Genomic DNA, 12567 nt, shown 5'->3' on the forward strand with positions numbered 1-12567 from the left:
CCATTGACAGTTGCATAACTCCTCCACATATCGTTCTATAGCATAGCTTATTCTGTGCTTCAGCAATCACGCTCTCTTCATGCTGCCGTTTCTTGCTGCGGTAGATTCGTTTCTCATCTGCTTTTGCATCCCTGTTGAGCCTAGAACTTAAAAGCATTCGACTTCTTGAGGCATTCTTTTCGTTAGTGACTCTGTAAGTAACAAGTAAGTAAGGACAGGTCAGTCGGGAGTGCCCCTGGTACAAATCTCTGGTTTCACCCACGACCTAACTCAAGATCTAGCTATTTTAATATAGTATCCAAAATAGAACCCTCTGCCTAAATGCTCTCAAACATCATATGGACTTGAAAAAAAAAATACCATGTTTCCGAGAAAGTGACCCAAATCTTTTGATCGGGAGTGTAAGCAAAAAATGACCATTCATGGCATACACAGGACATACTGTGGAAAGGGTTTTCTTGTTGATTCAATGAAACATACTACAATGTTGCAAATTGCTCATGGGGGACCACTTTAGTTTGTAAAAAATATCCCATGTGTGGAGGAGGAATCTGAAAGTGGTATCCCGGGTAGAGCGAAATGGCAAATGAAGGGCAAATTTTACCATTAAAATAAAATGTTTGAATGGCAAAATTTGCTAGTACTTTGTTTGAAATAAGAGTTAAATAATAAATTAATAATTAAAAATTAGAGTTAATTAATTAAAAATAAGAGTTAAATAATAAATTAATAATAATAATAAAATAAGTTAATAATAAAAATAATAACTAAATTTCTATGGCATAACAACTAAAGAATAACTGATTTTGCCATTGTAATAACAAAATAATAGCAAAAAGAATGTCAAAATAATAACATATTTTAATATGATGGTAAATGATGTTATTGTTTTGATATTGTGGCTGGATAGTATGATAGTAACATTTGTTTTTATTATGTTATTATACTATTCAATAATAACTCGCCAATTACAAGTTTCATAATGATTGCATATTTTGTTATTTATATATCATCCTGGGCTATTCACAAAAAACTAAAGAATTGCAAATTCAGTTATGATGACAAAATATGTTATTCTTTAGTTATGGGGGCATCCATTTAGTACATCACGCATAATTTGAGAATTTTAGACCCCCTCTCCCCCCTTCGTACGGGGTTTTCGTATACCTAATACTTTGCTTGTCACACTTTCGGTAACCCCCTCTCCCCCCTATGAGCGTGACGTACTTTATGGATGCCCCCTATTGGTTTGTTATTCACCTCTACCCGGGATAGCTCTTTCAATATGTACGTGCTTTACAAACAGCTAAAAAATGACACTGAATCGTGTGCAGCATAACTAGGTGAAGGCCGAGTCAGAGAGGACTTGCCGAAATAATGTGATAGCCAGCTTAGTATACATGTTCCGCGGAAAGGGATATTGCCAAGGAAAAGACAGAGCGAAAAGTTGAAAGTGTGATAAATACCATCGATCGGGGGTTTGTGTAAGCTGTAGCTGACCATCAGGACAGGATAACCACCATCACTGGCACTGGCTGGGAGTGACCGAAGCAGGTAGGTGTTTTTATTGTGTTAACAAAATAAGTGTTTAGCTTCTCAAATGACACGAATTAAATACTGCTGTGGCTTCCTGTTTGTCAGGTGATAATCAGTTTATAGCGTGAGTTGAGGTAGAATAAATGTGTTTTACGCTTCAGCAGTGCAGTGTGATTAAGCGAGATATATTGTGACAAAAATATCTGTTGGCAATATTATGGGAATTATAGTGAAATAAATGAGCATTTGGAGCGAAATTGGCACTCCCTTGTGTTCTATTATACTCCCTTGATGTTACAACATTCGTATAACATATCATTGGTTTGATTAAGGAATTTCTTATTAAGGCGAAACAGGAAGCATTTCCTCACTTTTTTGTTTTTGATTTTTTATTAAATAACGAAGCAAAGTTTTCAAAATTGGTTTTCGTACACATGTAGAGGATAGATCAAGGTATCTTCAAATTTTTTTTTCGTAGTGGAAAATGTTTTTCGTTTTTGCAGAAACCATTTTTGAACGAAATTTCACAAAAAAAATGGTTTTTGAAAATATGAAAAACTTTGTTCAACACGAAAAAAAAATCAGAAGGTACATTGATCCATACTCTATGTGTACGAAAACCGTTTTTGAAAATATTGCTTCGTTATTTTTAAAAAAAATCATAAACTGAAAAAAATAAGAATTGCTTCCAGTTTCGCCTTAAGCGCTTCGTTTGCTTGTATCTGCTTGTATGAGCCATTTTACGAGACTTTTCGGATCAGCTGATCGCTTATTTCACTATTTCATGAATGAAAATTTGACAGGAGGTCGCGCCCAAACCCGTGAGTATTAATATCAATATCAACACTGTTGTCGTTTCGTAAAATAAATATAGTTTTCGACTAGATATTTATATTTTAGGGTGTGAACCATTTAGCTTGTTCGTTTAACTTTTAGTTAAAATTTGACACTTGGATAGTTATTTGCCATCGAAAAGTTAAAAAATAACCACGACGGTGGCCCATTTGAAATTTGACAGAGGAGTAGTTATTTGGAACAAAATACAGTACGTAGCCAAATCATTGCGAACAAAAATAACTATCGAACTGTCAAGACTAACCCTGCTCGCGAGTAGGGTTATTTTCAAAATAACTATCGAAGTGTCAAATTTTAACTAAAAGTTAAACAAACAAGCGAAACGGTTCACAGCCTTAGTATGTTAGCGTAAGTTGAGTAAAACACCGTCTTAGGATGCCTGAATAAGCAAGCTCGCTTTTCAAATATGAAAAGGTTCAATCACAGACAAACAGACGTAACTCTTAGAGGGAATTAATCAAATCTTTTCCCGGCGTCTTTTTCATGAGGCACTGTAATTGGTGGAACCGCGCCAAAGTATCTAAATATCAAGGTAAGAGATTCCCGCCAATATTCATGGATTAGTGAGAAATGGGAAAAAAGAAAAAAATAGTTATGAAGTTTGCGCTGATTTTGTATGGGCACATCGCTATTTAGCAAACTTTCTTAAGAAATTAAGCACTCTCATCTTAGAAGCAATAATTATTATTTAATTGCATCGCACTGGATTAAAAGTGACCTGCATGCAATAAAACATGAAATATCGTCATTTGAAAATCAGTGACAATTTTTTATTAATTGGTTCTAAACATATTTTTTCAGCATTTAGAAACATCTTAACTAATAAAACTTCACAAACTTTGCTGAAATAATGACATTTTAGAGTAAAAACACCAACTTTTCACAACTAACGCAGATGTGTTGGTGAGTCTCGTTATTGATGTAACGTCCTCAGGTGCAGGTCTTGACGCTTCAGTGTTCAGAACTAGAATAACTCCAAACTCTTCCATTTGGATTGTCATTTGAAGAATCAACGCCTACTACATCCCTCGTCAACTTTAAACAAATTTAATTTTTATTCGACTTTTATGAATAATAGTTATAACAATTGAAGTTTATAAAAGATATATGATCACAAACTACATAGTAGTTTAAGATCTCCTTGATGAACATTGAACAATCATTTCACGAACATTTGTTAACTTATTTTATTATTCATTAGGGGTATTCACCAAACAGATTAAATTGCTGCGTAAGCCATGATTTCCTGCTTATTTGAAATGTTTCATGATTTTGCGAATGAAATAATCGAAGATTGCCTTGATGATCGCGACGTTTAATCAGTTTAATCAGTTTACGCTGTTAAGTGAATCCCCCTATTGTGAATATTTTATACTCTTACCATTTTGCTCAAATTCTTTTATATCAAACTAAAACTCACATCTAGTATTCGAGTTTTCACTATCAATTTTCGGTTGACATTTAACGGGAAAATTGCCAAACACAGATTCAATGGAATAGTCTCATGAAGTTTTAAGGAACAAAACTTTGACAAAACCAGTAATTAGAAACATTCCAGTTTTTTCTTAAGCGCAGTTTCGAGATCGAAAGGAATCGCTCAAGAAACTTCCTGAGTGATTCCTGGCAGAAACTTTCCTTGGTGACTGCTATTTGAACTGTCATTTCTTCGCTACTGCGTACTGCGATCGAAGAAACCCCGGTTTCTTGAGCGATTCAGGCAAGGAATTTCCCATGCATCAAGACAGGCTGAGAAATTTCTTCTGATCTGCAAACAGCGCTTTACTACAACAAATTTCTGGTCTTTCTTAATCCGTGATCCAGTAACTTTCGGGCTTACATCTTTCTGCGCTTCGGAGTAACCCCGGACTCACAGTTCAGTAATCCTTAGTTTCTTTTTTAATTCCTTTTAGTCAAATGGCCTGGAATCTTCGTTCCTTTCATTCAGATTCTTTCGAATGCCTCATTTTGTGGGCTAACAGACGGATGGCCTGGAATCTTTGTTCCCTTCACCCGTCTCATTAAATGTCCTGGAAGCATCATTCCCTTCATTTAAGTACCTTATATCAAATTACATACGATTTTCGTATTAATAAATTAATTGGTCACTGATTGTAATTACCTCAGTGTCATTCATGGACGAATTGGATAGCTCGTTCATTTTTTTGAACAATCTTTCTGCTTACCATTACTCGACAGTAATTTTGGGGACAATCCGAATCTTGACGAGTATCTTCGCGTATTCAGTAAAGGAACTAAATGCCGTTGTAAATGCAAAAACATTTGAAATATATTTCATTCTTTTTCAATGTTCATGTTTCGTCTCTTCTGTTTTCCTCGAATTTTCTAGTACATGGTTCAAACTTCTTTAGGATTTTCCAATTTGAATCCCATCCTCGTCAGCCAATGTAACGTCCTCATGTGCAGGTCTTGACGCTTCAGTGTTCAGAACTAGAATAACTCCAAACTCTTCCATTTGGATTGTCATTTGAAGAATCAACACCTACTACAATTGACATTTGCGGGAATCTCTTACCTTGGTATTTATTTAGATACGTTGGAACCGCGCGAGACACTGGCACTGTCGGTCATGATGGATTTCGATTTGACGTTTGTCTAACACGAAAACTACTACACAAATCACCTGTAATTTTCGTTTGCGTCATTCAGCAACGTGTGCACTGGAAAACGTCAAAGCGATCGAACACTAGCGCCTCTGGTGGAAGGATCGCGGAAATGGAATGAAATTTAAATTGATCGTTAAATGCATGTGACAAGCCGTTTTGAAGAGTGTTTCTTGTTGTTTTTTTTATTGGAAATAATTTAAAGAATTCGGAAGAAAATTTCTGTTTAAATTTTACTCATATACATAGTCGAGTGAAATATAGTCATCACATTTTATTTCATCGGAGTTCTGCTAACATCATCAGCGATAGAAGTCCTAAAATAGCCCAAGCAAAGTTAAGCAAAGCTATTCTGAATGAAGATGAGTATGTACTTTTTTATGAGGTACCGTCAATGTACCAATAGCCGCTCATGACCTAATCATTTTTACGACCATGAAATTTCGACGTCTATGAAAGAGTTATTTTTTTTTTGTCAAAATAAACAACTTTCTCGAAGAAACCAATTCTTTATACCTAGTGTTATGATCAAAAGTTGGACCGCTAGTTTTACCATTACAAAAGATCAAATATCTCAAAAACACCAAAATATATCGTTCCAAATTTTTGACAGTGTGTTTGTCTAGTATTGATGTGTATTTGCTGTAGAAATCAGGTTGCGATTTTTAGCGCTTTGCGAGATATTAAAATTGGAAAATTACACCATTTTATCGATTTTTTCATTTTTTTCGTTCAATTGGGTTTAAAAAAAAACATTTTTTTTTAACAAAAGAGCACCTTTTTCTGAGCCTCTGTGATTTTGTTTTATTCTCCTTATAGATTTTTTTTTGTCTTCAGATGTTATTTTGACTTCTAGAAGGTATTCCTGCGAAGTTCTCTCGGAGATTGCTTCCAGAATTCGTTCCGAGATTCCTTCAGAAATTCCTTCCATAATTTTGTCAAATTGATTCCTTCCCAGGTAGACGAGAATATCTAAATCATATCTCAAATCGAACACTTTTTGCTGTCATAGCTCGATGTGATTTTGATGAGTTATTCAAAATTCTAATGAATATCGCACGAATAGCTCAAAGTGATATGATATCAGTTTTTGTTCTTGTCGAAATAGCAAAAAATTTCTACATAAGAACAAGTTCAGCTCTTCTGCACGAAATGGAACACATACACCCATAGAGATGGCTCAATGTTAGTGAAATGCCTTGTGCCCCTTTCTGAGGTGTGGAAACGAAGAACCGCATGCTCTTATTCCCATGATATTTACATTCTTAGATTTTGCTATTATTTCTGTTCTTTTACCTCTTATATCAATCAAACCAATATCAGTTTTTGCTCTTCAGTAATTCAGTCAATCATAACTGAATATGCTATTCATCAGATTTTTCCACCTACTCGGGTTCTAGGAATTCTGATTATGTGTCAGATTCCTTCCGGAGTTCCTTCTGGCAGGGATATCATGATCCTTAGTGCGTGTGTGTGCAAGTGTGCGCGGTTTCAATATGAAAATGAGCTGCACTGTGTATATTTTCAGTGCGGAATGCCATCTCTGCCTTCTGGGATTTCTTCAGAGATTCTTTCTGAGATCCTTTCAGGACTCCTTCAAAATCTTCATTCAGTATTCCTCCGAAAACTTCTTCGGGATTTTCTAGGAGCTGCTTCCACGATCCTTTCAGGAATTACTTGTGGGATTCTTATGGTAAACCATCGGAACTTCTTCCGGGATTCATTCGGGAGCTCCATCAGGGATTTCTCCAGGATTTTTTCTGGCCTTCTCTCAGGAATTGCTTTTGGATTTTCAGAAAATAGTTAGTAGATTTCTTCGGAACTTCTTCCGGAAATTCTTTTTGAACTTTTTCTGGAATTTTTCTTCAGTTCTTCAGGAAATCTTTCCAGGATTCATCTAGGGACTCTTTACTGGTTTTCTCGAAGAGTTTTCTCAGTTTTGAATTCCAGCAGATCCTTCTGAAATTCCCTTGGAAGATCATTCTGGAATTCTTTCGGATGTTTTTAACGGAAATTCTCCAGGCAAATTTTGAGAAATTCCTCCAGTAGTTTTTGTTTATGGAGTTCCTATAGGATTTTCTTGAGGAAATAAATACTCCAGCAAGTTTCTTCTGGTTTTTCTTAGAAGCTATTAGGAGAATCTTGGATGGAATTGAAGTCCCCGTAGGAACAAATATCCCAGTAACCAATTGAATTTAAGCTTCATTACAAAGATTATTATCTTTAGAAAATGACAAAATAAATAAACCTAAGCGCAAAAACCTACGTGAAATTAGCAAAATCTGCCGTTTTTAGTACACAGTGTATTTTACTTTGTTGGAATATTCTACTTATAAGGTGTCATGAATTTGATCGTGAGTGAAATAAGGAATATTTTGGTCCTAAATACACCAACTGTAATGAAATAGACCATTCCCGTCTGACCTAACCCCCCTTTTTTATATTTTTCTTCGAAAGACACCTGTTTTTGATGACTTTTACCGTTTTCAGATTTTTTTTATATGCACTCCTGATTTTCATACAATTTTTTAAAAACTGGGAAATTCACCACATTTTGAAATAAAAATCACCATGCGAAGTAATTTTTGGCTGTTTTTGGCAACTCTGTAATGGTGATCTTTTTTTTCACCTCGAAAATTAGCAACGTCTGGGACCCCTTTTTTTGTTTACACTCAGAAATGTCAAACTGCGCTGCTCCGCGACTCCATCGGTTTCATCAGGACAGAAACGACAGCAACGAACGGATCGGATCGGATTTGAACCGGACTTCGCTGACCGGACGGGGGTTCAGTGTGCCGCCTCACGTGATTCTAGTGAACATACACTAACCGGGGCAGAAATCGCTGCTTAATGCTGTGGAATTGGTGGTTGTGGACAAGGCGAAAGACCGCTACGCGTATACGGATGTACGGCTACCGAGTCTTTTGTTCAACGACGGAAACCACCGCAGAAAAGGTGAGAATTCTTCATGAAATAATCAAAAAAGGTTTGTAAAGTGAACTGTTTTACGCCATGATAATCGATTTATTTTCAGGAAGCATTCGACAGGGAAATGGTGGTTCTCAATCCGGTGCACATGGACACGGAGGCGGTCAAGCAGACGTTCATGCAGCTAGTCGAAGAGGCGCTCCTTGAAGCGCAGATGGGTCTTGGATTCATGTACGCCACGGGCATCTGGTTCAACGAGACGCATGTCAAGGTGCTGGTCTACTACACGATAGCAGCTTTGGGGAACAACTCGTGGGCTCATAAGGCGCTTGGGTACCGGTCCTGGCCCGGAGTTGGGTATCGATTAGTTGCGAAACTACGCTGGATTTCTACAGGAAGGTGGCCAATGGCCAATCAAGTGAAGTTTTCCGGCGGAGTAGCCGTCCATCGGATAAGGCTTCTGGATTAAAAAGACACTACACCGTCTTCAGCCAGAGGCTGCACAGACTGAACATTACCAACCCGAGACAACGGACAACACACATAACACCCAGTGGCCCAATGAAGAATTTTCCGTTTGACGAAAAGTTTTCCCCGACTGGAGCGGGAATCAAACCCGCACTCCGAGGCTTACGAAACGCCTAGACGACTGACGCCTAACCGCACGGTCACGAAGCCCACATTAGATCAACTGCTTGCGGATAAGGGCGACATACAGACTTAGCTGGATTGGGTCACCTCTACTATCAGTCGCGAAATCCCGATGGACCATCAGAAAGCATTGCATCAGTACTGTAGTCTAGCGGCCAATGCAGCAAAAGTCGTTTCCATCACTACCTGGAGGGAAGCGACAACATCAAAGCGAACAATGACACAGCGTTGAAGAATTTCAAAAAGGCGGCGGATTTGGGTGTGACCCCGTTGGGCTGTTCGATTTGGGTGTGACGTGTCTGCACGGAAAGTAGGTTCCCAAGGACACAGTAAAAGCGCTGAAGTATTTCATGGAAGCGGCCGATAAGGGATGGGTCGATAGCCAGTTGCAGCTGGGAAACACGCCTGGAAATATGTATTTTAGCGGAATTGGGGTCAAGCGGGACTTCAAGCTGGCCAACAAGTACATACTTCAACCTGGCATCGTAGTCCGGCCAAGTGATGGCCTTTTACAACCTGGACCAGATGCATGCAGTTGAACTCGGAATGATGTGTTCCTATTCGCGGTGGAGCTGTTCACGTCAGGCTCGTTGAATCTGATCGAATGGCCGCTTTTTGTCAAAACCAACACGGACGACCCGGAGGGTTTCTTTGACAACGGTAGCTGGACGTTCTTGGGTGCAGAATCGGAAGGAAAGACGATACCGAGGGCGAAGAGGATGACGCGTATGAACCGACCGGCAACGACGACGGGGATGAATCCGACTCGGAGGGAGGACTACTCGGAAGCGTCTGAGGTGGCAGAGATGGAGGTAGGCTACTTTGTTGTCGTGAGAAATAATAGAGTTATTAAAAGTTTTAATTTAAAACTGCTGTTTGTTTTGTAGATTTCCGATGCGATTAAGAACCTGGCATGAATTGGTGAGATGTGGAACGAAAGCCCGCCGAGGAGGATCGCTACCGCGACAAGGATGATGACGTGGACGGCCGAAAATCTTCAAAGAAACGATCCCATCATAGGTGAGTAACATATGATGAAAATTCAGCCGGGTACTATGACGTAATATTTTCGATTCCCGCATGTTGTACCCTGGTTGTACCAATGTTTAGGGAACAATGCATTGTTAATGGGGCTCCACGTTTGATGTTGGCTGCCTACAATTCTCTTAGGGCAGAATAATAGGGATGCCACCTACGTGTGTATTTTTTGTTCGACAAGCTAAGACCATTGGAGATACGTGTATAAATTTCTATATGCTATATTCTTTTTGCTTGCTAACACTGCATAATTCATTGAACGCATGCCGTTCTTAGACAAGATCGAGGTATGCAGGAATCATCCTCAGTCAAAACGAAGCGGCCGGGTGGGTACAGGTAAATAATTGCTTTGCTTCTGTCACATTGCTTTATGTGCTGTTTTTGCCTCTTGTTTTGCAACCTCTGAATAAATTTAATTTGTTGTCCATCGTTTCGGTCATTGTGAGAACTTCTTCAGGAACTCATTTACCGTTACACCTAAATTTCCAAATCAAAGATCCTAAATCGAACCTTCTATTTCTCTTACTCAGTTCGTCCAAGAACAGCACGACAAGTACAGCAAGGATAGGCACCCCAGCAGCAACCACAGCAACAAACACAAGAGCAGTAGCAGATGTATGTAGTAGTCAAAGAAGGCCATAGCTATGACGTCTAGACGATCGAGCGACGAAAGCAGGGACAGCTCGCACCATCACGCATGGCATGGCCTCCAGACGCGGGTCCGTTCCTGAATGTCAGTTATGTTTAAATATTCAATAAATAAAAATGGTTCATGTGTGTGGGGAGGGGGGGGAGAGGTGTTCAGCGAGTGGTTTCGCCGGAAACTGTAGAATACCCGAATGAACCCAAGCGAATTACACTTTTGAAACAGTCCACTTCTGGAGGCACAATTTGCAGTAATACTTCCTATTGAACAGATCTTGTCGAATAGGAGGTTCACCAAGTCCTCTGAAGTTGTGTGGTGACGCACAGTACATCTGGTTATGAAATAGATCAATTCTCTTTGTGGGTATTCTTCCTATTGAACAGATTTTGCTGAATAGAAGGTTCACCAAGCCCTCTGAAGTCGTTAGGTGACGCACAATTTGCTGTAGCACTTCCTATTGAACAGATCTTGTCGAATAGAAGGTTCACCAAGTCCTCTGAAGTTGTGTGGTGACGCACAGTACATCTGGTTTTGAAATAGATCAATTTTCTTTGTAGGTATTCACTCTGTCGAACAGATCTTGCCGAATAAAAGGCTCACCAAGTCCTCTGAAGTCGTTAGGTGACGCACAATTTGCTGTAACACTTCCTATTGAACAGATCTTGTCGAATAGAAGGTTCACCAAGTCCTCTGAAGTTGTGTGGTGACGCACAGTACATCTGGTTTTGAAATAGATCAATTCTCTTTGTAGGTATTCTGCCTATTGAACAGATTTTGCCGAATAGAAGGTTCACCAAGTCCTCTGAAGTTGTGTGGTGACGCACAGTACAACTGGTTTTGAAATAGATCAATTCTCTTTGTAGGTATTCACTCTGTCGAACAGATCTTGCCGAATAAAAGGCTCACCAAGTCCTCTGAAGTCGTTAGGTGACGCACAATTTGCTGTAACACTTCCTATTGAACAGATCTTGTCGAATAGAAGGTTCACCAAGTCCTCTGAAGTTGTGTGGTGACGCACAGTACATCTGGTTTTGAAATAGATCAATTCTCTTTGTAGGTATTCACTCTGTCGAACAGATCTTGCCGAATAAAAGGCTCACCAAGTCCTCTGAAGTCGTTAGGTGACGCACAATTTGCTGTAACACTTCCTATTGAACAGATCTTGTCGAATAGAAGGTTCACCAAGTCCTCTGAAGTTGTGTGGTGACGCACAGTACAACTGGTTTTGAAATAGATCAATTCTCTTTGTAGGTATTCACTCTGTCGAACAGATCTTGCCGAATAAAAGGTTCACCAAGTCCTCTGATGTCGTTAGGTGACGCACAATTTGCTGTAGCACTTCCTATTGAACAGATTTTGTCGAATAGAAGGTTCACCAAGTCCTCTGAAGTTGTGTGGTGACGCACAGTACATCTGGTTTTGAAATAGATCAATTCTCTTTGTAGGTATTCTGCCTATTGAACAGATTTTGCCGAATAGAAGGTTCACCGAATCCTCTGAAGTTGTGTGGTGACGCACAGTACAACTGGTTTTGAAATAGATCAATTTTCTTTGTAGGTATTCACTCTGTCGAACAGATCTTGCCGAATAAAAGGTTCACCAAGTCCTCTGAAGTCGTTAGGTGACGCACAATTTGCTGTAGCACTTCCTATTGAACAGATCTTGTCGAATAGAAGGTTCACCAAGTCCTCTGAAGTTGTGTGGTGACGCACAATTTGCTGTAACACTTCCTATTGAACAGATCTTGTCGAATAGAAGGTTCACCAAGTCCTCTGAAGTTGTGTGGTGACGCACAGTTGTGCTCATTCTGCGAATGGAGTGACGTGAGAAAAGTCGGAGTCGTATATCGAGGTGAGAAATCTCGACTCGAATGAGGTGACTCTCCATTTGATTTACACGGCGAGTCACTTCATTCGAGAGTGGATTCCTCATCTCGATATACGACTCCGACTTTTCTCACGTCACTCCATTCGCAGAATGAGCACAAGTACATCTGGTTTTGAAATGGATCAATTCTCTTTGTAGGTATTCTCCCTGTCGAACAGATCTTGTCGAATAGAAGGTTCACCAAGTCCTCTGAAGTTGTGTGGTGACGCACAGTACATCTGGTTTTGAAATAGATTAATTCTCTTTGAAGGTATTCTCCCTGTCGAACAGATCTTGCCGAATAAAAGGTTCACCAAGTCCTCTGAAGTCGTTAGGTGACGCACAATTTGCTGTAACACTTCCTATTGAACAGATCTTGTCGAATAGAAGGTTCACCAAGTCCTCTGAAGTTGTGTGGTGACGCAC

The 12567-nt window shown here is 39.3% G+C and overlaps 2 protein-coding genes across 5 annotated transcripts in view; both read left to right on the forward strand.

Moving 5' to 3' along the window:
- The window catches only part of LOC109431885 (tetratricopeptide repeat protein 39C-like), a 76787-nt gene that overhangs the window by 9848 nt on the left and 54372 nt on the right, over positions 1-12567 (forward strand). For 2 of the 4 annotated variants that reach the window (XM_062856985.1, XM_062856986.1), the window contains exon 2: positions 1335-1554. The gene's annotated coding sequence lies outside the window, so the exon portion shown is untranslated. Of the gene's footprint in view, positions 1-1306; positions 1555-12567 lie in introns of all 4 variants that reach the window. The other 2 variants (XM_062856984.1, XM_062856983.1) reach the window with 1 other exon arrangement.
- Positions 7716-8409, forward strand: LOC115260507 (protein sel-1 homolog 1-like). The gene is made up of 2 exons (XM_029861431.2): positions 7716-7967; positions 8047-8409. Exons 1-2 carry the CDS (start codon positions 7863-7865, stop codon positions 8407-8409), a joined length of 468 nt encoding a protein of 155 aa, XP_029717291.2. The 5' UTR covers positions 7716-7862.

Source organism: Aedes albopictus, chromosome 3, assembly GCF_035046485.1.
Source record: "Aedes albopictus strain Foshan chromosome 3, AalbF5, whole genome shotgun sequence".
Taxonomy (NCBI): domain Eukaryota; kingdom Metazoa; phylum Arthropoda; class Insecta; order Diptera; family Culicidae; genus Aedes; species Aedes albopictus.